Here is a 22,699-nt window from a genome sequence, read left to right on the forward strand (position 1 = left end):
ACGTAGTATATTGCTCAGTTAGATAGTATACAGCACAGAACCACATAGTATATTGCTCAGCCACGTAGTATATTGCCCAGCCCCGTATGTCACAGGTTAAAAAATAAAAAATAAACATACTCACCTTCCGATCTGAGGGCCCCTTGTAGTTCTGTCACTGCACGGCAGCTTCCAGTCCCAGGGTGTGATGACGTCACGGTCACATGACCGTGAAGTCATGGCACGTCCTTGTCGCATACCATCATTGCCACCAGAACCTGCTGGTTGCATGGAGCGGTCACTGGAGCGTCGCGAGGAGCGGGAAAGGCGGCGGAAGGTGAGTATATAATGATTTTTTATTTTTTTTAAATTATTTTTAACATTAGATGTTTTTAATATTGACGCTGCATAGGCAACATCAATAGTAAAAACTTGGTCACACAGGGTTAATAGCGGCGGTAACGGAGTGAGTTACCCGCCGGCATTAACCCTATGTGAGCGGTGACGGGAAGGGAGTATGCGGGCGCTGGGCAGTGACTGCGGGGAGGAAGGAGCGGCCATTTTCTTCCGGACTGTGCCCGTCGCTGATTGGTCGTGGCTGTTTTGCCACGACCAATCAGCGACTTGGCTTCCATGACAGACAGAGGCCGCGACCAATGAATATCCGTGACAGACAGAAAGACAGACAGACAGAAGGACGGAAAGATGGAAGTGACCCTTAGACAATTATATAGTAGATGTAATTATTAGTCATTGTGTCATATACTACCACATCAATCATTTTGTACCCTCACTTACTTGGATAAGACCCGTTGCGTTTTTTTATCTAAGATTTTTGGCCCTTTTTTTTCAGACATTAGATGCAAAGCTTCTACAATGCAAATCCCCCCCCAAAAAAACTCTGATTAAATAAGTATTGCACATGCGTTTTTTGCGCGTTCTTTCTATTCGAAACGCACTCCTGAAAATGCTACAAAAATAGGGCAATAATTAAGTTATTAAGTTATTAATTATTATTATTTTATTATTAATGTACAATTATTCTATAACTTATCAATAGCAGCCAGCTGTTTGTAGTAGCCCGGTGATGAATGAACACCCCAGACCCTGTGTCTTCGTGCCGCTCCGACACACCCTCTGGCACCGGACCCCCATCCAGTGACTTGCACTGAAGATCTCCACCAAGTGAAATCTTGCCTGCTCCCAGCAAGGAGGGCACATCTCTTCCGCCTGTAAATGACCTTGGTCACTTATATTTATATTACACTCCCTTGATGTTTTACAGGATGTCTCTATGGATACAGGAATAAACAGCAGATAATAGCCCTACAGTCTTTAAAGCTGCATTTCATTCTACAGGGCCAGGCGGGGAGAGGAGGCGTCCATAGCAGAACACAGGGAACAGGAGGTAAGAGCAGGATTCTGCCTGTCACACTCTCTCTGCACATAGCTGCACACTATCACCGTCCTTCCATAATAAAAAAAAAAAAAATCATTTTCCTCTTTTCCACTCACTCACCCTAAACATAAATCCATTTTCCTCTTTTTGACCATTGCCTGCAGGTGCATTGGAAAAGAACAAAAAATGCAAAATCTAAATGCATCCCCAATGGAATAAACCTCTTTTCCATTCTCGGTTTTTGTGCACGGGGTCTGATAACCATTGTCGCTCCGAGCTACCGTGCGCTACATCTGTGCGGGAAGCCATGGCTGCTTGCTAATTAGCGTGTAGGGTTTGTTACCATTTGTGTCATTTTACAGAATTACTGCGATTTCTGTGGCGTTCCGGTAAATGGGAAAGTGGATGATGTTATGTGCCGTCATCAGGGTATCAGTGCGGTCACCCGTCCGTACGGATGCTGCAGGGCTGGGATTGCAGCTATGATTGATGCTGATACCTGTGGGTTTATTACGGATAAAGGCTGGTGATGAGTTGTTTAAACTTAGCGTGATATGCAAACAGTAAGACGTAGACGCTGTATCCAGGGGTTCGTCTTATGTTCTGCATGCGGAAACACACAATATTTATTCTGTTATATAGATAGAAATACATAGATCTGATGGAGCAACTCTGGTGAGAAAGATAGATAGATAGATAGATAGATAGATAGATAGATAGATAGATAGATAATAGATAGATAGATGATAGATAGAATAGATAGATAGATAATAGATAGATAGATAATATATAGATAGATAGATAATAGATAGATAGATAGATGTATCTATAGATAGATAGATAATAGATAGATGTATCTATAGATAGATAGATAATAGATAGATAGATAGATAGATAGATAGATAGATAGATAGATAGATAGATAATAGATAGATAGATGTATCTATAGAAAGATAGAATAGATAGATAATACATAGATGTATCTATAGATAGATAGATAGATAGATGTATCTACTATCTATAGATAGATAGAATAGATAGATAATAGATAGATAGATAGATAGATAATAGATAGATAGATAGATGTATCTACTATCTATAGATAGATAGAATAGATAGATAATAGATAGATAGATAGATAATAGATAGATAGATAGATAGATAGATGTATCTACTATCTATAGATAGAATAGATAGATAATAGATAGATAGATAGATAATAGATAGATAGATAGATAGATAGATAGATAGATAGATAATAGATAGATGTATCTATAGATAGATAGAATAGATAGATAATACATAGATGTATCAATAGATAGATAGATAGATAGATAGATAATACATAGATGTATCGATAGATAGATAGATGATAGATGATAGATAATAGATGATAATAGATAGATAGATAAATAGATAGATATTAGATAGATAATAGATAGAATAGATAGATAGAATAGATAGATAAAATAGATATATAGATAGATAGATAATAGATATGTGATAGATAGATAGATAGATATGTGATAAATAGATATGTGATAGATAGATAGATAGATAGATAGATAGATAGATAGATATGTGATAAATAGATATGTGATAGATATATAGATAGATAGATAGATAGATAGATAGATAGATAGATAGACATAGATCTGATGGAGCAACTCTGATCTTAGTCCCATCGACATTCCTGTGTCAGCAGAAGTGTGTTACCAGCTCCGTTATGACGGCCACCATGTATGACAGCAGGTAGCATAGCATCTGGATGAGGAATTCCGAGGCTTCATTTCACTTCCAAAGGGACAGCATAATTCTGCATAACCAAAAATCACATCCTAAATGTAATCAGACACTTGTTCTCTTGAATTCCGTCTTGCCATGTAAAGGTACAATACATTACAAAGTCCTGAATTCCTGAATATCAGTGTACGGAGAACCTAGAGAATAGAAAAGATAGACTATACGAGAAGATTCAGATTGTATCCCCTCCTACAAGCAGAACATCCGCCAACAATTGTATAAACTAGGACAAATTCATCACCACCAGGGTATGTGTACATGAGGCAAACCTACCACCCCCCTACTCCCTCCTTGAATTTTTGAACTGGAAAACCATTTAGGAAACACCAGTGTTTTGGTATTTTTCTTGACACATCTTTTTCAACATATTTTCTCGTTTCCTGGGAGCTTTTTCAACGTTTTTGAGTAATTTTTGTGTTTTTGGAATGTTAGTTCTACCGTCATTTTCCAGACGTTTGTTTTATTTAACGCATTCAACAATGAAGCAATCGCAAGCAGTTTTTCTAGTACTAACACTGGCAAGACATGCAAGGAGATGCCTTCCCATCTTTTCAGCCTTCCCATCTTTTCAGCCTTCCCATCTTTTTAGCCTTCCCATTGACATATTTTGAGAAGTACTCACTTCCTTTATCCACTTGGCATTTTTGGAAACCTAACACTCAAAAGCCTGAACATATGAACGGTAAGTCTTTTTTACATGAAAATGCATATGTTCATACTTTTTGAGTTTTTAGTTGGTGCTTTTTCATGTGGTCTACGGAGCAGACCAGTCTGAAAAAATTCGTATTCACATGCCAAAAGTCTTGATTAAGGGCATGTTCTGACTGAGTTTTTTCAGGACTTTTTGGAGCAAAAACTTTCTGAGGCTGGTTTCATGTTGAGTCTTTATTGAATTTTTGGCGCGAAAACACCAAGTTTTTGAACAGTTTCTGCTCCAAAAACTCATCAGAAATATGTGTGTGAAAACATCCCAACTTTCTTCTCAAAACTCCTGTTTTTGTAGTTTTTGGAGAGTTTCTACAGCAAAAATCTTTTGAAAATAACTTGACCCTTTCTCCCCATCTTTGATTTTCTCTCTCTTTAAAATTAGTCCCAGCATCTCAGGTAAAGAAATGACATTAGGAAGGCCAGGACGGAATAACACGGGCGGTTACATCACTTTACTCTATGTAGACAGTAAACACCTCCCTACGGGGAATGGAAACCGAAAAAGCTAACATACAGTTAATGCATCAGACATGAGTGATATGATTATATCACGTCTATGATGTTGTGATGTAATTCTGTCCGTGTCCGACCACACCCTGAACTAAACTAATGGGAATCAAATAAAACATCCATAGTGGTATAAAAAAAAAACAACTGTGAGGGTCTCAGCGTAGAGAAACCACAGTAGTCAGCAGGGAATTTCGATGTTATACAAGAACATCTGGTGTCGCCGTCCCTAGAGACCCTCGTACTCATGGAGTAGCACTCGATGGGGATTTTAGGCCTTATGAGGAGACTTGCTGACCCCATGATAGCCATGTACTTAGATGAATTAATGACTCTTAATAGGAACATAGAGGGAATGACACAATTTTGATCCAATCGCTGTGGGAACGAGCCCTCGGCCTCCCACCCGGTGCTTTCCCTGTTACGCTCTGCTTACACCATTACAGACTGTTGTCATGGTGATCTGCGGGATGAGAAATAGCAGTGACATGATCTGCCTGCAGGGCCCACAGGGATACAGAGAAGGGTGGTGAATCTGGAGCGAAAAACATGAACCAATTAAGCAGAATGCTGGGTTAACTGCTTACATGTCTGAGAAATGTCCATAGATCGGAGAACTTACAATTACATGGCAATTACCGTACATACTATATGGTGTCATTCGATATACAGCTCTGTTCACACCTCCTGTGCTACCAAGAGTGATTACACGTATTCGGCTTGTGGGAAAAAGCGTAAAATTGCCATCTCATAGTATACACTGGTTAGGCCGCATCCCCATGTATCCGTTGTAGAAGGCCTCTTGTTCTCCACCTGAGTCCGACACAAGGAATAACGCGCTTGTTATCGACCATACAGGACATCAGGACACAAGATAGGTGATAAGTGTGTTACAGGGTGGTGGTAGACATTTTCATAACTGTAAGGCCTCATTCAGATGTCCGTTTTTCATGGGTAGAAAACGTACAAATCATAGTCTATGGTGCAGTTCACATGTCTGTGTATTTTTGTGTACCGTGTGCAAGCAAAAAATTTAAAATCTTGGCAATCGAGTCTATGGGTCTGTGAAAATCACAGACAGCACAAAGATGGCACGTCATGTGCCTTCACATTGTGACGGCAAAGTCAGATGCCCATATAAATTGGACCATAGCGCACGGACTGGCCAGCAGCTCTCCCCACCCGAACGTGACAGCTTCATACCTTTCTATGCAGCTGTCACGCTCAGTTCTGGAGAGCCGCTGGGCAGTCCATGCATTGTCGTTAATTTTTTTTTCTTGTTTGCTCAAAAATGAATGAATTTTTCACTCAGGTGTGCTGGAGTGATTTTTTCATCAGTTTTTGATCCATGTGTCTAGTTTTACTGTATGTGCAATGATTGAGCTTTGTCAGGCTTCTCCTAGCAAACAGTGAAAATCGGACAGTGCACCGTTGCACCTCAGACTGCATCCCCGTGCTGTCAGATTTGCATCACTGATCCATGCACTTGATTGGGCAATTTTGGCGAGCATATCAAACTAAGACTATGTTCACACGATCGGTATTTGGTCAGTATTTTACCTCAGTATTTGTAAGCCAAAATCAGGAGAGGAACAACCAGAGGAAAAGTATAATAGAAACACATCACCACTTCTGTATTTATCACCCACTCCTTGCTTTGCCTTACAAATACTGAGGTAAAAACTGACCAAATACTGAACATGTGAACGTGGCCTAAAGTTGATCATGCCTTCAAATTTAAATTGATCAGGAATAGTGATGAGTGAATATACTCGTTGCTCAGGTTTTCCCGAGCACACTCGGATAGTCTCCAAATATTTGTAAGTGCTCGGAGATTTAGTTTTAGTCACCTCAGCTGAATGATTTACAGCTGCTACACAGCTTGAATACATGTGGGGATTCCCTAGCAACCAGGCAACTCCCACATGTACTCAGGCTGACTAACAGCCGTAAATCATGCAGCTGCTTCAACAAAAACTAAATCTCCGAGTAGTCACAAATACTCGGAGACAACCCAAGCAACGAGTATACTCGCGCATCACTAATCAGGAAAAATAATTAACATGTGAATAACCACTCAAAATATCATGTGCCATTGTGAAAATCTCTGCGTCAATGAGTCTGTAGGCTCACCCGAGCAATGGGGTTTGGGAATGCTTTCTGGGTTTGATGCTCGTGGTCAGTGATGAAAACCAACAAAGGGGAAGTCATATATCGCGTAAGTTTCAGTCTTTGGGCATTTCCTACCGATACAACCTGAATGTTCCGTTTCTTACTAGTAAAGTGATGGGAATTGCTGGTGTCATGTTCTTTGAAAGCCCTTTTTGGGCAACCCTGTTGGGGTCATAGCGTAGTATTCTCAAAGTCAGCACTTCCTTGTCAATCAGAGCCAAAACCAAGATTTACAGCTAGGATGCCCAATAATCTATACTAATGTTCCAGTCTGTAATTCCACCACTCAAGGTGTCCAAGCAGTATGAGAGAAATCACAATGCTCCCACTTCACCCGCATCAAGAGAAACGACAAAGTCAGCCCTGCGCTGGGGTATAGACTTTCAGTTTAATTGCTGGTGTAAAATAGAGTATCACCTCACAGCACGGATTTATTATGCAGGATACGATGATCCGCATGTGATACCAGTGAGTAGTAACTGATCCACTACTTCTATGAAAACATTTTCACACTTATGACAAGTGTTTCGGTGTATCATAAGGGGGACTAGAATACCACAAGGGAATCAAATACTTGCTTCATTGGCTGCAGCTGTTTGTCACTGTAGCTGTTAGTAGGGGAAGTGAATAGTGTAGGGAATTCATCTCATAGACCAAAAAATACATTCCCCCAACTATAGGATGGGGCTGGGGTAAAAAAAAAAGATTAGAAGAATGTGGGCACCACCAATACATTTTACATACTGAATGTAATATGCATGTAAAGAAGATCTGTCACAGGACTAGTGCGTTATCAGTCAGGCCATCGATTAGGTGTCCTCCATAAGTGGTGCCAGAGAGCAAGTCAATGTGCTCCAAAGGAGTTGTTATTTCTGAGTTTATCATAACAGGTTGTTTTTACGGAGAAATGTTTCCTTAGATGTACTGCTACTCATGGTGGTAGGCAACGAAGATAATTAGTCATGATGGTAGGTGACAAGTAGGACTAGTCATGGTGGTAGGTAACTAAGGTGACTAGTCAAGGTGATAGGTGTCTCGGAGGACTAGTCATGGTGATATGTGTCTAGGAGGACTAGTCATGGTGATAGGTCACTAAGATGACTAGTAATGGTGATAGGTGACTAAGAGGACAAGCTATGGTGGTAGGTGACCAAAAGGTCTACTCATGGTGGTAAGTGAGCAGGAGGACTTGTCATGGTGATAGGAGACTAGAAGGACTAGTGACAGTGGAAGGTGAGTTAGAGGACTAGTCATGGTGGTAAGTGACTAGGAAGACTACTCATGGTGGTAGGAGACTACGAAGACTACTCATGGTGGTAGGAGACTACGAGGACTAATCATGGTGGGAGGTGACTACTTGGATTAGTTATGCTGGAAGGTGACTAGGAGGCGTAGTCATGGTGGAAGGTGAGTAATAGGACTATTCATGGTAGTAGGAGATTAATACTCACCACAGGGACCACAGAAACATTCATACTATGGAAGAAACAAACATGTTTGGAAATGATGGAGCTTGTTTCTGATTCATGCTGCCTAGACATCTTTCCTTTCGTATGTGAGATGGAAACTTCACCAATCATTACTTAAGAGTTAGGCGCTATTACAAAATGTGGCTTTATTTTACTAGAAGCCAGCGTAGACTAGAGAGGATCATTAGGATATAATTGCGCCTATAAACAAGTTATGAGTCGAGTCTGTCTAAGCATGAAATGATCTCATTGACAAGAGACACGTGTAAAAGGTAATTGACGTACAAGTAGATAGGGATACTTTAAAACCATTTGCTATCCTAAACAAATATTTGCCTCATTCGTAAGACCATTCTGCCTATATGTCTAGTGATAAAACTGTTTGCCGGATTGGAAAGGACTGAGTAAACAGTATTGTGCCCTGGCTTGTACCGCGATGCCAGAATGTTTGCATGTGCGGCGTATGCAATGACACTGTATTAGGTAAAGGGGCTAATACTTATTTTCTAACATATATTCATAGTATCTATTCTTATATCTATTATTAAAAATATATATAATTTCTATTAATAATATCTACTTTATTGTGTTACGAGTATATCCCCATTGAAGGAAAATTGAGCTAAACCTTGCGAAAACCTGCGTTTTTATTTTTCCGACTCCCTGTGATGTGCCGAAATTTTTTTTCTTATCACTCGATTTTTGCCTGAGCAATCTATGGGACTTCATAAGTGACGTTGTGTATGTTGAGAGGCAGATGTGCTCGAGGAGGATCTGAGCGTTGTTGGCGCATGTGTACTATGATCAAGCTTCTGCGCCTGCCGTGGAAGCGCTGCCATGGGGTGCGCCGGGGTATGGAAGATCTTAGATATCAGGCATGTTTAAAGGGGATGTCAGGGACTTTTATATTGCTGCTGTATCTTTAGGATAGGTCATCAATATCTGATCGGTGAGGGTACGATACCCATCACCCCTGCAGATCAGTTGTTCTCAGTGCCGGCTGGTTTGGCTCAGTTTCTGAGTGTAATAAATACACAGCTCTGTCAACTGCATAGTGGCCGCGGATGGGTACTGCACAACCGCCACCCATTGATTTGAATAGGGGCGGATGTGCAGTACCAGGTGTGGCCACTATATAGTTGACGGAGCTGCACAACTGAGCACAATCAGCCAGCACTGAGAACAGCTGATCGGCCGGGGTGCTGGGTGTCGCACCATTACTGATCAGATATTGGATATAAACGCTTTCGGACAACCCCTTTAAAAGAATTACATTCATTTCTTCTATAGAATAGGCACCTCATAAACATATATCGATAGCGCTTGAATATTAAAGTCAACTATGATGTTTTATTAGGCAGAAACCAATCAAGTAGCTGATGGCTATCAACGGTGATGTAGATTATACAATGACCTGTCCATGTGATATAGAAGGTAACAGTATAAATAAGTGATGGTCTAATCCCTAATCTACACTGATGCCTCACATCTTACTTCCGTATAATATAGAATATTGGATTCAAAGAATCTCCTGAAAGGTGGAGAGACACAGGCTGGAGACCCCCGACTTATTTGTCATGAACTATGAAGGTCTGTAGACCCTTTTCAAAATGAATTGTTAAATCTGGATATAAAATACATTTATTGACCAGACTTAGCGACAGTTGGCAATTATACATTTAATTGAAAAAGCTGCCCTAGGTACCCATTCATAATCTGAATTTCCACCGATTAGAGGAATTGTCACAGTTTGATAACTCTATTTCCAATAAAGCCATCTGAGAGATCAATTTTATGCTGATACTTAACAGCTTTCTAAAACTGTCAAATGGAGGGAAGCACCAACTCTAAGACAGATCCATGACCGTAGGGAAGTGGGGATTCTCTATAGAAGCTTCTCGAGTTAAAATCACAGTTTTATCATCAGGAGATTATCACTAGAGGACTAGTAGACCTGTTGCCAAGTAGTCCTTCATATTGATGAGCACTGTGTAACCACTCCTCCGCCATTGATTGGCAGCTTTCAGCCTATCCACAGTGTACACAAAAAGCTACCAATCAGTGATGTGGGCGGGGCTATACAGAGCTCAGCATTCAGAGAACTGCTAGATCTGCAGTATCATCAGTGTTTTGTATTCGCGTTTCATGAGTGTCTGGTCCATGTTATAATCATCAGTGATTTTCATGTAGAAAAAAAAATTGTCATTCACGACAATTTTAATCATGGACTGACGCCATCCCTGTGCTATCTGGGATTTTCTCGGACCCATAGACTTGTACAGGTGATTTTGATCCATGACGCTGATTGAGAATGCCATGGACTTGTCTCCGTAACTTTTTTTTTTGTGGATCCACGGTTGCGGATAGGGTTAATTAAGGGACAGTATATCATATTAGGCAGTAGGGATTCCTTAATTTTGGTCCCATTGGTTTGTATTATTAGGCAATTGAATTATTCTGAATTAAAGGAGTCTGTTCGGTGATGTAATCCCGGCTCCTGAAAAAACACTTTCTTAGTTCCAAATTAAAATTTCAGTTTCAAAGTCCAATCCGAGCGCGTCCGGAGTGAAGCCAACACAGGACAAACAAGAAGTGCGGTATTAGCACACGGGAGGAACATTTCCTAACATGAATTAATACATAAAGACGCTACATAGCAACAAGGTGTAAGGACAAATAGCAAGTCGTAAACTTTCTGTCGGATGCCAAATAGCAACTACTTGTTGCTACTAAATACACAGCAAAACAAAACTGCTGACATTGAAAGTGAATATTCTTCCCTGTGCTGCATGACACCATAGTGTTGGCCTCTGTTCAAACCTGGGAGTAATAATGTCAATAGAACAAAGGACATCAAGAGGGCAAGTAATGCCCGCGACACATGCTGCAAAGCACAAGTACAAGTAGGGCGTTCTATACAAGGCATTAGCAATTCTATAGTTTTTATTTTATGCATTCGTAGTTTTATTATATGTTTTTTAACGTAGCACTCTAGCATTTATGTCCTGCACAATAACACAAACTATCCTGCAATAAGTTTCAATGTAATTTGTTCAGTTACAACCATATATTGAACATTTTCATAATGTATAGCCGTTTCGTGTGATCTTATCTGTCTACTGGTCCATTATATACTCTTCTTTGCAGAAGAGTATTCTTGTTTCTCTGTATGTCCTCCCAGGTGACTGCAGATATCATCTTTACCTTATATAAGAGAGCCATGGCATAATAGACAAGTTCATACACTCATTGGCTGCACATTTATTACCCCCGACTCACACTGCTGTCTAAAGAAGAGTCTCAGTGTATTTCTATGAAATGCTGCTTAACTGATCTTTCTGCCACCTGCTTGTGAAAACTGACAGAAAGAAATCTATCTTAAGCAGGAGCCAGGAAAGACATGCTGAAGCTGCACTACATAGCTGCTCTTCTCCATTTTATATTAAATTACATATTCATAAAAAATATTATATAATATACTTTTTTTTTTACTAGGGTAACCATGGCTGAAAATTCTGACCTCGCTTCTCTAGAAGAAAGCTTTAAAAAGTTTGCCATTTATGGTGATACAAAGGCAACAGGTCAAGAAATGACTGGCAAAAACTGGGCCAAGCTTTGTAAAGAATGCAAAGTCATTGATGGAAAAACCGTGACCGGAACCGATGTGGACATTGTGTTCTCCAAAGTAAAGTATGTATGCCAATATAAATATACATTTTAGTAAAAAAATTATCCTAACTCAATGCAAATTACATTTGGATCTGTACAATATGGCAGTAACAAAGCAAAAATCAACAAAAATTAACAAATTCATGACTTACAAGCACAGTAATCAATATAAATGTGACATAATATGCAGTAGCCAAAACCGATGACTATGACAAACTCTATAAAATTGTGTAAAGTTAATCAAGGTCCTTTTGAATCTGTTAGAAATGGGATCTGTCTCCATGTTAATGGATTTGTTATAACAATTAAGTCTGAGTAGAGCAAGCACAGCCAATAAGGTGACACCTTCTACATGGTAACCTTATTTCTTGACTTGCAGAGCTAAGTCAGCAAGGGTTATCAACTACGAAGAGTTTAAGAAGGCACTAGAGGAATTATCGGCAAAAAGGTTTAAAGGAGAGAGTAAAGAAGACGCCTACGATTCTATCTACAAACTTGTGTCTGGGAAAGAACCTGTAAGCTCCGGAGTCACGGTAAGTGAATATGCCCAACGTGTTACCAGCTCAGCTCCAAAGACCATTATACAGTGTGCCGTATACACAGGCATCATGACTACAAGGTCGCGCGGTCAGTATTTGGTGAGTTTGTTCACCAGTATTTGTAAGCCAAAACTGAGAGCGGGCAAAAAATGCCGACGAGATGACGTGTTTCTACTTTTCCTCTGATTCTGTACTCCTAATTTTGTATTATAAATACTGACCAATTACTGAACGTGTGAATGTGGCCAAACGAGCTGAGTGTCCTGAATGTGCCCTGATCCAGAATTACAGCCACTCGCGGTTACAAGTTAGCTGCATGTCATTGGAAACAGTCAACCAGCTTGTAGCCCGACATACCCGTAAGAGCTTAGCTGAGCTTTTATATACAGTGAGACCATTTTTCCTACATTAGATTATTTTATACTATTTTATGTAAAGACCTTGCTTCCAAAAATGTCAGAAGTCAGCAGAATTGAGTAATTCGAATTAAGCTATTTTCCTGCAAAGAAACCTCAAACAGTAAAATATCCATGCAGTATCATAAGGGGGGACACACAACATTTTGTGGAAAATCAGGGGTATGTTCACACAGGATGGATATACAGTGAAACGCAGAATGTGAATCTGCTGCATATTACAAGACTAACATTGTGGATTAGATTTTGTGAAAATTCGCAAAGGAAAAAAACTAACCAATGTGCTGTAGATTTGAAATCTGTTACTGTATATGTTAATGCAAAGGGTTAAACATGAGGATTTTTTTGACTGAAATTCAGATATTGTTACTATAGTTGAGCGAATATGTTCGGAAACAATCTCCGAATCCGAATTTGCCATATTTGTGCCATTTTTTGCACCCTATTCGTGCCAAATTTATGTTTCAGGATCGGTTCCGAACATAGTCGCTCAACTCTAGTCCCATTGACTCCTGGTTACCCGGGGACTTCGGCATTGTTGGTCGCTGGAGAGCTGTCTGTGTGACAGCTCCCCAGCGACCACACAACGACTAAACAGCGACGCTGCAGCGATCGGCATCGTTGTCTATATCGCTGCAGCGTCGCTTAATGTGACGGTACCTTAATGGTTGCTACTGAGCATTGGAGGTTATGTCCCATTTATTTGAATAGGAGATAACCAGCAGAATTCAGCATCCTATGGAGAGGTCCTCAATTGTCAAGTCCCACACAATCCTTTTAAAGAAGCCCTCCCATGAATACTTTCTTCTTTAAATGTATGTATATGTGCATGGTGTATAATGTGAGAGTATTAATATACTCACATACTGCTGCTTTCTCCGGTGTCCAGTGCTGCTCTGCTCCTCTTCTCAGTGACATCACCACTCATCACACTCTCCGGCTCACTCTATGCTCTGTGCGTGAGCCAGAAGTCTCTTTTACAATGTCAATCTATGGAGCCTCGGTCTAATGCTCCATAGACTTACATCGTGAAAGGCACTTCTGGATCATGCAGAGCACAGTGTGATCAGGAGGACTGGAGAAGTCTGAAGATCAGTGACGTCACTGAGAAGAGGAGCAGAACAACGCTGAACACTGGAGAAAGCAGCGGTATGTGAGTAAATTAATACATTCACACTACACTACATGCATAAACACATATTTAATTAAGAAAAATATTCATGTTCAGTAGAAAAAAAATTACAAAGTAAACTGGTAAATAAAGTATAAATTACAACAACAATGCAAGTGACTTGGCTTCATTGGTTCTTGGAGGAATGGCATATTTGGAATCAATGACTGGTTAAAGAAGTCTTTCCACCATAGTGATGGGGGCCACAATGCTGCATCCCCCAGTCACTAGAATAGAGAATCATGGGCCCCTGTAAGACTCCAGTGCGGACAGGCTTCAATTAAGTGGTGGTTGAGCATACACGGTGATGCTGTGGCACCCCAGGAGTTCGGGTACCACAGTAGTGCTGCCTTCCTCTCGGGGAGGGTAGTGCTATGTCTAGAGACAAGTGGGATTCCCTTTGGTAGGTTATCACACACACAACACCTTCAAAATCCAGACCAGGAGGGGGAGCTCGAAAACCCTGTTTTAGGGCAGTGTCCCTGGATAAAGATCCTAGTTTGGAGGCGGAGTGAGTTCAGATAGTGCAGACAGTCTGTTTGCAAGGACAGACAGGGACGGACAGGACAGGGAGGAAATACAGGACTCCAGGAGGCCACGTGTAGGCCCCCAGGGAGTCAGTGCGCAGAAGCTGTCCATATGAGCATTCAGGTCATAAAAGATTGAATAAATTGATATCTGGAAACCAAAGTTTTATTCCTGAGAAAATCATATTTTTTCTCATGAGCTGTTGCAATTTTCTGGTCAGACATAGATCTCCCTGAGATTCTGCCTCCAGAGCCTATTTTAAACTAAAGGGGGAGTTACCAGTGTGAGACATGGACTGACTGACCGTCTGATTTCCGTACTTCACTGCAGAGGTTATTATAAATGAATGTTAAAAGTGTGAGACATATAATAACTGACAGTCTTCTCTCCTGATCTACATGTCTCAAACTGATAACACCTCCTTTATTTAAATTAAGCTCTGGAGGCAGATTCTCGGGGAAATCTATGTCCCTCTTACAGATCTTAATAGATCATTTACATATTAAGCAAAAGGTGGATTTCTCTGGAATAAAACTTTGAAACTCAGTTATCAAGGTATCCTTTTGTTCAACTTTCTATGATCTACATGCATGGCCGGCATTAGGGGCAGGCAGACTAGACAGTTGCCTAGGGCCCTCTCTCCTACAGGGGCCTCCAGTGAATGGCCGCTATGGGGCCCATGAGTAAGAGGGGCCTGGCGCCACCCTCCCTGCATTGCCCATTCAACGTCGGCATCATACATGCTGATACAGTTGAAAGTAGTGATGGAGGAGAGAGCATCAGATGACATTCCCTCTCCCATCACTCCCCCTCTGACTCAGCAGCGTGTGCCCGCAGTGGAGCTGATGAGATGAGCTGCAGAAGCCAGAGGAGCAGAGGACCGAGGAGGAGAGGTAAGTATTGTGTGAGTTTGTGTGTGTGTATGAATTATAGTGTGTGTGTGCTGCATTATACTGTGTGTGAGGGCTGCACTATGCTGTGTGCAGTGGACTGCACTATACTGTGTGTGTGGGGGGGTTGCGTTATACTGATTATAGGGGCTTGGCTATACTGTGGGGGGCTGCATTATTCTGTGGGTTGGGTTGCTTCATTATACTGTGAAGGGCTGCACTATACTGTGTGTGTGGGGTCTGTATTATACTGTGCATGATGGCTGCACTATACTGTGTGGGGGGTTGCATTATACTGTGCATAGGGGACTGCGCAATACTGTGTGTGGGTGGACTGCACAATACTGTATATGTGGGGGCTGCACTATACTGTATCTGGCGGGCTGCACTGTAATGTTTGTAGTGGGCTACACTATACTGTGTATTGGGCTGCACTATACTGTGTGTGGGGACTGCATTATACTGTGTGCGTGGGGGACTGCACAATACTGTGTATGTGGAGGGCTGGACTATACTGTATGTGAGGGGCTGCACTGTTCTGTGTGTGAGGGATGGCACTATACTGTGTATGTGGGGGGGGGCTGTATTATACTGTGTGGGGGCAGCATTATACTGTGAGTAATGGGGCTGCATTATACTGTCTTTGGGTGGCTGTATTATACTGTGTTGGGCTGCATTATACTGTGTGGGGAGGGGCTGCATTATACTGAATGTGGATAGGGCATTATTATACTGTGTGGGGGCTGCATTATACTGTCTTTGGGTGGCTGTATTATACTGTGTGGGGGGCTGCATTAGTTTTTGTGGGGGGGCTGCATTATACTGTGTGTGGGGGTTGCATTATACTGTGTGCATGGGGCTGCATTATGCTATGTGGAGGGGGCTGCATTATACTATGTGGAGAGCTGCATTACACTATGTGGAGGGGGCTGCATTATACTGTATGGAGGGGGGCTGCATTATATTGTGTTTATGGGGGTGCATTATACTGTGTGTGGGTGGCTGCACTATACTGTGTGTGTTTGTGTTTGAATTATACTGTGTGTGGGGCTGAATTATACACCGAGGGATCTGCATTATACTGTGTGTGGGACAGCATTATACTGTGTGTGTGGGGGCTGCATTATACTCTGAGGGGAGCTGCATTTTACATTGAAGGAGCTGTATTGTACACTGAAGGGCTGCATTATACTCTATGAAGGGGGCTGCATTATACTCTGTTTGGGGGCTGCACTATACTGTGTTTGTGAGGCTGCACTATACTATGTTTGTGGATGCTGCATTATTCTGTCTGTGGGTGGCTACATTATACTGTGTGTGGGGGCTGCATTATACTGTGAGTAAGGGGGCTGTATTATACTGTCTTTGGGTGGCTGCATTATACTGTGTGGGGGTTGCATTATACTGTGTGGGGGGCTGCATTATACTGTGTGGAGGGAGCTGAATTATACTGTGTGGAGGGGGCTGCATTATATTGTGTGCGTGGGGGTGCATTATACTGTGTATGGGTGGCTGTACTTTACTGTGTGTGTGTTGGTGGGAGGGCTGAATTATACTGTGGGGGGCTGAATTATACTGTGTGTGTGTGTGGGGGGCTGCATTATACACTGGAGGGGGCTGCATTATACTGTGGAGGGGCTGTATTATACTGTGTAGGGGGCTGCATTATACTCTGAGGGGAGCTACATTATCCACTGACGGGGCTGCATTACACACTGAAGGGGCTGCATTATAGTCTGAGAGGGCTGCATTATACTGCATTTTATGTACTATATAAAACCTGAATTAAACTTTTGCCCAGGGACCCACTTTGTCTAGAACCGGCCCTGCCTACATGCCCATATGCTTGGCTTAGGAAAATTGATCCTACTGACAGATTCCCTTTAAAGTCTCATTACTACCTGAATCATTTATTGATCATTTCAATGAAACATCATTGTGTACTTTCTACTTTACCATACAAACACAAGTCTATAGCTGCTCAGACTGATATTGTAAATGGAGAAATCACAACTTAATGCATGTAATGACTCTCCGTCAAGACATTAGTCAATTTCTGTTTTCGGCAAGCATCATAATTCTCTCACATCTTTCCTTCCAATAGAAAGCTGCAGCAGTCGGAGCCGTGGATCGTTTAACAGATACAACCAAGTACACCGGGTCCCACAAGGAGCGTTTTGATGAGGCCGGGAAAGGAAAAGGCAAAAGTGGCCGAGAGACCATTGTGGAAAACACTGGCTACGTAGCCTCCTACAAAAATGCTGGCACCTATGATGCTAAAGTGAAGAAATAAACCCCATTAATAGTATATAACTTTCATCAGCTCCTGCATAGACTTAATTAACTCCTCTTTTTCTGGTGAAGTAAGGTAGTCATTCTGGTAGTGATGAAGATAATGTAGGATGATTAATGCAGTATAATATTATTGATGCCAAAAACACCATAAGTCATGAATATTGATGGCAAAACCCAATTCTCAGCTATGTGTAGTCAGATTTGAGGGTAACAAACAATATCGATGGTAAGCATGTCTTAATGATGGTAACCGTGCATGTGTCTCCTAACATTTCTTAGAGATTAACCTATAGTCATCAGTATCTGCTAGAAGAAACAAAACAAGTATTTCCATACTATTCCCATCCCTTAGTTCTGGTGCTCTGTGCCTTTATAATAATGGCTATAAAAGTTGGTTTGGTCTATAGGCAACGGCTTACCTAAGCTGAAAGGAATGAGACCAAGTGATATTAGCCATGGATATGATATTATTAACTGGGCTTTGGTTGGGTTGAGGTCGGTGTCCATATTGGTCCACCTTCTTACCTCATCCAGTATGGTGGGACATCTTCATCTATGGTGGGATATGAGGGCTCTGTTGTAGCTGCAGTTATAGCTTTCGTGCCACGGCCCAAAAGGTTCAAGTTGTACCTCTGGTCGACACGCGCCGAGTGTAAAATGTGAATGGTCATTCAGCGTAAAATCCATGAACTCAGATGGCGGTGAGAACAGCAGGATCCGTAGACGTGTAACAGGAGATGTTATGCGGTACATTTATTAAGGAGCAATAAAAGAATAACGTCTAAATGTTGGATAGATAAAATATATATTAATAGGGTTATCAGGGATTTTTTTTTGTATCTATTGCATACTGTTACATTGTTTTTTTTCTTATCACAAAATCTGCCTTCCCAACCTCTAATAGAAATGGAAAAATTCACGAGGCTTATAGCATAAGAAAAAATTTCGAAAAATTTGCAACTTGACGAAAGTCTTAAATTCATGATGAAGAGGTTTGCTGTTTTTTTTTTTTTTAATATTAAGTTCGACCATTTTTTTTATATATTTAATGACAATTCCTATTCCATGAATATTAACGTTGTGTACGTTCAGAGGTTGCAGACCCCTACATACTTAGCCCCTCTCAGCTTAGAAGTGGACGCAGTTGTACCCAATCAAGGCAATGAGCTGAGATCTAAAAAGCACAAACTTCAGAATGAAACAGTGCAGAAACCAGTACAGCGCTCCTCATTAATAGAGCTTACAGAACATTGCCTAGACTACTTGTGTATTTAGCTCACAGAGCATTTTCTAGACTTCTGATGTGTTTCTCTCACAGAGTATTTCCTGGACTGCTTATGTGTTCAGCTCATAGACCGTTGTCTGGACTGCTGATGTGGTTATGTCAAAGAGCATTTTATGGCCTGCTGAAGTGCTTAGTTCACAGAGCATTTTCTAGATTAGTGATGTTCATCTCACAGAGCATTTTCTAGACTAGTGAGGTGTTTCTCTCACAGAGCATTGCCTGAAATCCTGATGTATTTAGCTCAAAAAGCATTTTTGTAGATAGATAATGTTTTTAGCTAACCAAACAGCGACGCTGCAGCGATCCGGATCGTTGTCGGTATCGCTGCAGCGTCGCTTAATGTGAAGGGGCCTTTAGAATTATCTATCTACAGTGCTAACGTGGATATCTCACAGAGCATTGTCTAGACTACTGATGTGTTTAGCTAACAAATCATTGCCTGAACTGCTGATACACAGAACATTGCCGAGATTGCTGTGTATATCTCACAGAGCATTGCCTAGACTTCTTATGTGTTTAGCTCACTGGGCATTGTGTGTCCACACACCTGATGTGTTTAGCTCACAGGGCATTGCCTGTCCACACGCCTAATGTGTTTAGCTCACAGAGCATTGTCTGTCCACACGCCTGATGTGTTTAGCTCACAGGGCATTGCCTGTCCACATGCCTAATGTGTTTAGCTCACAGAGCATTGTCTGTCCACACGCCTGATGTGTTTAGCTCACAGGGCATTGCCTGTCCACACGCCTAATGTGTTTAGCTTACAGAGCATTGTCTGTCCACACGCCTGATGTGTTTAGCTCACAGGGCATTGCCTGTCCACATGCCTAATGTGTTTAGCTCACAGAGCATTGTCTGTCCACACGGCTGATGCGTTTAGCTCATAGGACATTGCTTGTCCACACGCCTGATGTGTTTAGCTCACAGGGCATTGTCTATCCACACGCCTGATGTGTTTAGCTCACAGGGCATTGTTTGTCCACACGCCTGATGTGTTTAGCTCACAGAGCATTGTCTGTGGACACGGCTGATGTGTTTAGCTCATAGGACATTGCTTGTCCACACGCCTGATGTGTTTAGCTCACAGGGCATTGTCTATCCACACGCCTGATGTGTTTAGCTCACAGAGCATTGTCTGTCCACATGCCTGATGTGTTTAGCTCACAGAGCATTGTCTGTCCACACGCCTGATGTGTTTAGCTCACAGAGCATTGTCTGTCCACACGGCTGATGCGTTTAGCTCATAGGACATTGCTTGTCCACACGCCTGATGTGTTTAGCTCACAGAGCATTGTCTGTCCACACGCCTGATGTGTTTAGCTCACAGGGCATTGTCTATCCACACGCCTGATGTGGTTAGCTCACAGAGCATTGTCAGTCCACATGCCTGAGGTGTTTAGCTCACAGGACATTGCTTGTCCACACGCCTGATGTGTTTAGCTCACAGAGCATTGTTTTGTCCACACACCTGATGCGTTTAGCTCACAGAGCATTGCTTTTATACAGTCGTAACCACTTTCCAGCTAGAAACAAGACTGATTATTTAGGAATTTTAACCTATGCATGCAAACAATGGCACCATCACTCACAGCCAACTAATATAATAAAAAGGTGAAGAATGGAAACATAAATGATCTTAGAAAGTTACACATCTTTTCATTTATATAGCAATTAAGAATTATTAAACCAAAGCCATAAAACCACTTTAAGTCCTTTTTGTGCCCCCTATGCATCACTAATACATTAAACACCCCCATTGCAAGAATGAATAAAATAATACTGAAAAGATATGATGTATCCTGCACCTAAGACACTGAAGTGAAATGGCACCAGCTCAGCAAAACGTCCATATGAGATCATCTTCCTGTCCCTCAACTGCAACATTTTTGGCTGCGCAAATATTGCGCAAATATTGCCCAAATATGTAAAACAATTTAGCCATTACTTAGCTGTTAAATCATTTTTGGCACCAAGAGAAGATGATTATGCCATCACCGATGGAAGAGCGAGAAACTGGTTCCAAACATGGAGAACAGCAAAAAATGCACAAAGCAACCGTGACTAATGCAGCATATCCGTGTGTCTCATTATCCCACTAACATTTTTATTACCTCGCCCAGTATAAATGTGCACTAAACAAAAATGTCAGACCACGTATTTAACACTTTATGTCCATACCATTTGCTGCCTTCCAATTCCGAGTAATTTGCCTTATTATATAGGAATTTCTCCATGCTGTACAGCATAGAATGTATAAAGTTCAGTACATGCGACGCCGTAGACTCCATTAGTATATTTACCATCTCGTCTCTACCTTAGAGGAAGAAACAGTGAGTGTTTTTTAGTTCAAAGATCAGGTTTTTTATCTCGTGAAAAATGTTTCCTAATTTTTTTTTTCAGTGTGCTGGACCCATTTTTGGCCCGTGTGTCAGTTTTTGCAGTTCTTGCTGCATTCATCTTTCACGTATGAAGAAACTGTGGTGTAAGGGGTAACGTTTCTCCTTACGGAGAGTGATAAGCCAAGGTGGGCATGTCAGAGTGAGGAGACTTATAAACCATGCAATGCTCCTCTGGGAAGGCCCATTCTTTGTTATGGGTTCGTGATCTATCTTAAAAAATAATGGACCGCACACGTGCCAAACAGCTTTGATGTGTGAACGAGCTCTTCTAGCAGATGTTCCTGCTATACATGTCCACCTTGTCTTGCAAGCTATGATTGTAAGGCAGTGCTCCACTACAGCAATATTCTGCCAATCTGCATGATATCATCATGTTCTCCTGGCAGCGACACCATCAGAGTTATTGTGCTGTCACACTATGGTGCAGATGTGGGCCAATATCTCATCATTGTTAGTCATAGGATACTTCTGTTGGCAAGGATTAACAAACAAAAATACTAAACCAAAGTTAAAATTAAAAAAGCACCATTTTAAGGTACTAAAACCTCAGTTTAAAGGGAACAGCTCACATTGTCTACACAGTCCGATCTCTGGACATCTTGGTGTAGAGAAGGAAAAGCTCATGATATATAGGTTTGTTGAAAATTATTCAGTATAACTTGTACTATGCTACTAGTGACTGACAGCTATCTCTGCATGAATGGTCATACAGGGAAGACTGGCAAACACTAGTACTGGACTCATCCATACAAACAAGGGGTTTCAATGAATAATATACTGAATTTTTCCCCACAAAAATCTATATTAATCTGATCAGCTCGTACTGCTTTATAACATCCTGCAGATCGGAGACCATTTTCAACATGAAAAATATCCTTTAAGGCATTATGTATAATACATCCATTTACAGTCGAGGAAATAATAGTCCAAGAGCGTGGCCTCATTATGTCCGATTCCAGAATCATTTATTTAGAAGGCAAAGTCAAGGGTCAATGCAACTGTTACAGGCAGCTTATGTCATCCGATGTTGCTCAGACTTAACTTATTTGCTACCAGTTCACACTAACGAATCTCATCCTCCTTTCACAGTGCAGAGAGCGCAACATTTCGGTTGTATATTATTACCCCCCTTTCTGAAAGTGAACGGTTAATGTATTAAAATGTCTTTCTGTCTATATAAATATATATATATGTGTACGAAAAAAAATCCTTTTCTGCAATAAATATATCTTTTTTACATCATTGCTTTGTGTGTTTTTTTATGTTTTCCGACCTCATAAGTAAAGTAAGAAATGTAATGCAACAAGATGAAAAAGAGCGGATGCCTATGAGCCTCCCATGGCCTGAAGCTTACAGCCCGGGAGCTCTGGAGAGTCATGGCATCTGGAAGCACAGCAGTTCATTTTTGAGAACACACAAGCGTTGCCATGAGGCCTCTTGTTTTGGTAACAAAAACATGAAGATTGTTAC

At 41.3% G+C, this 22,699-nt stretch overlaps 1 protein-coding gene across 3 annotated transcripts; it reads left to right on the forward strand.

Moving 5' to 3' along the window:
* Positions 1-1,144: 1,144 nt before the first annotated feature.
* TPPP3 (tubulin polymerization promoting protein family member 3) lies at positions 1,145-22,471 on the forward strand. 3 transcript variants are annotated; one of them, XM_069740550.1, is made up of 5 exons: positions 1,145-1,211; positions 1,339-1,387; positions 11,533-11,727; positions 12,086-12,239; positions 17,355-22,471. In XM_069740550.1, the coding sequence occupies exons 3-5, from the start codon at positions 11,540-11,542 to the stop codon at positions 17,541-17,543; spliced, it is 531 nt and encodes a 176-aa protein (XP_069596651.1). In that variant the 5' UTR covers positions 1,145-1,211; positions 1,339-1,387; positions 11,533-11,539; the 3' UTR covers positions 17,544-22,471. The 3 variants fall into 3 exon arrangements, with proteins under 3 accessions (XP_069596651.1, XP_069596650.1, XP_069596652.1); XM_069740549.1 differs by lacking the exon at positions 1,145-1,211 and having other exon boundaries at positions 1,293-1,387; XM_069740551.1 differs by lacking the exons at positions 1,145-1,211; positions 1,339-1,387 and adding an exon at positions 3,804-3,863.
* The last annotated feature ends 228 nt before the right edge of the window (positions 22,472-22,699 follow it).

The sequence above is a fragment of the Ranitomeya imitator genome, chromosome 9 (assembly GCF_032444005.1).
Source record: "Ranitomeya imitator isolate aRanImi1 chromosome 9, aRanImi1.pri, whole genome shotgun sequence".
NCBI classification, from domain to species: Eukaryota; Metazoa; Chordata; class Amphibia; order Anura; family Dendrobatidae; genus Ranitomeya; species Ranitomeya imitator.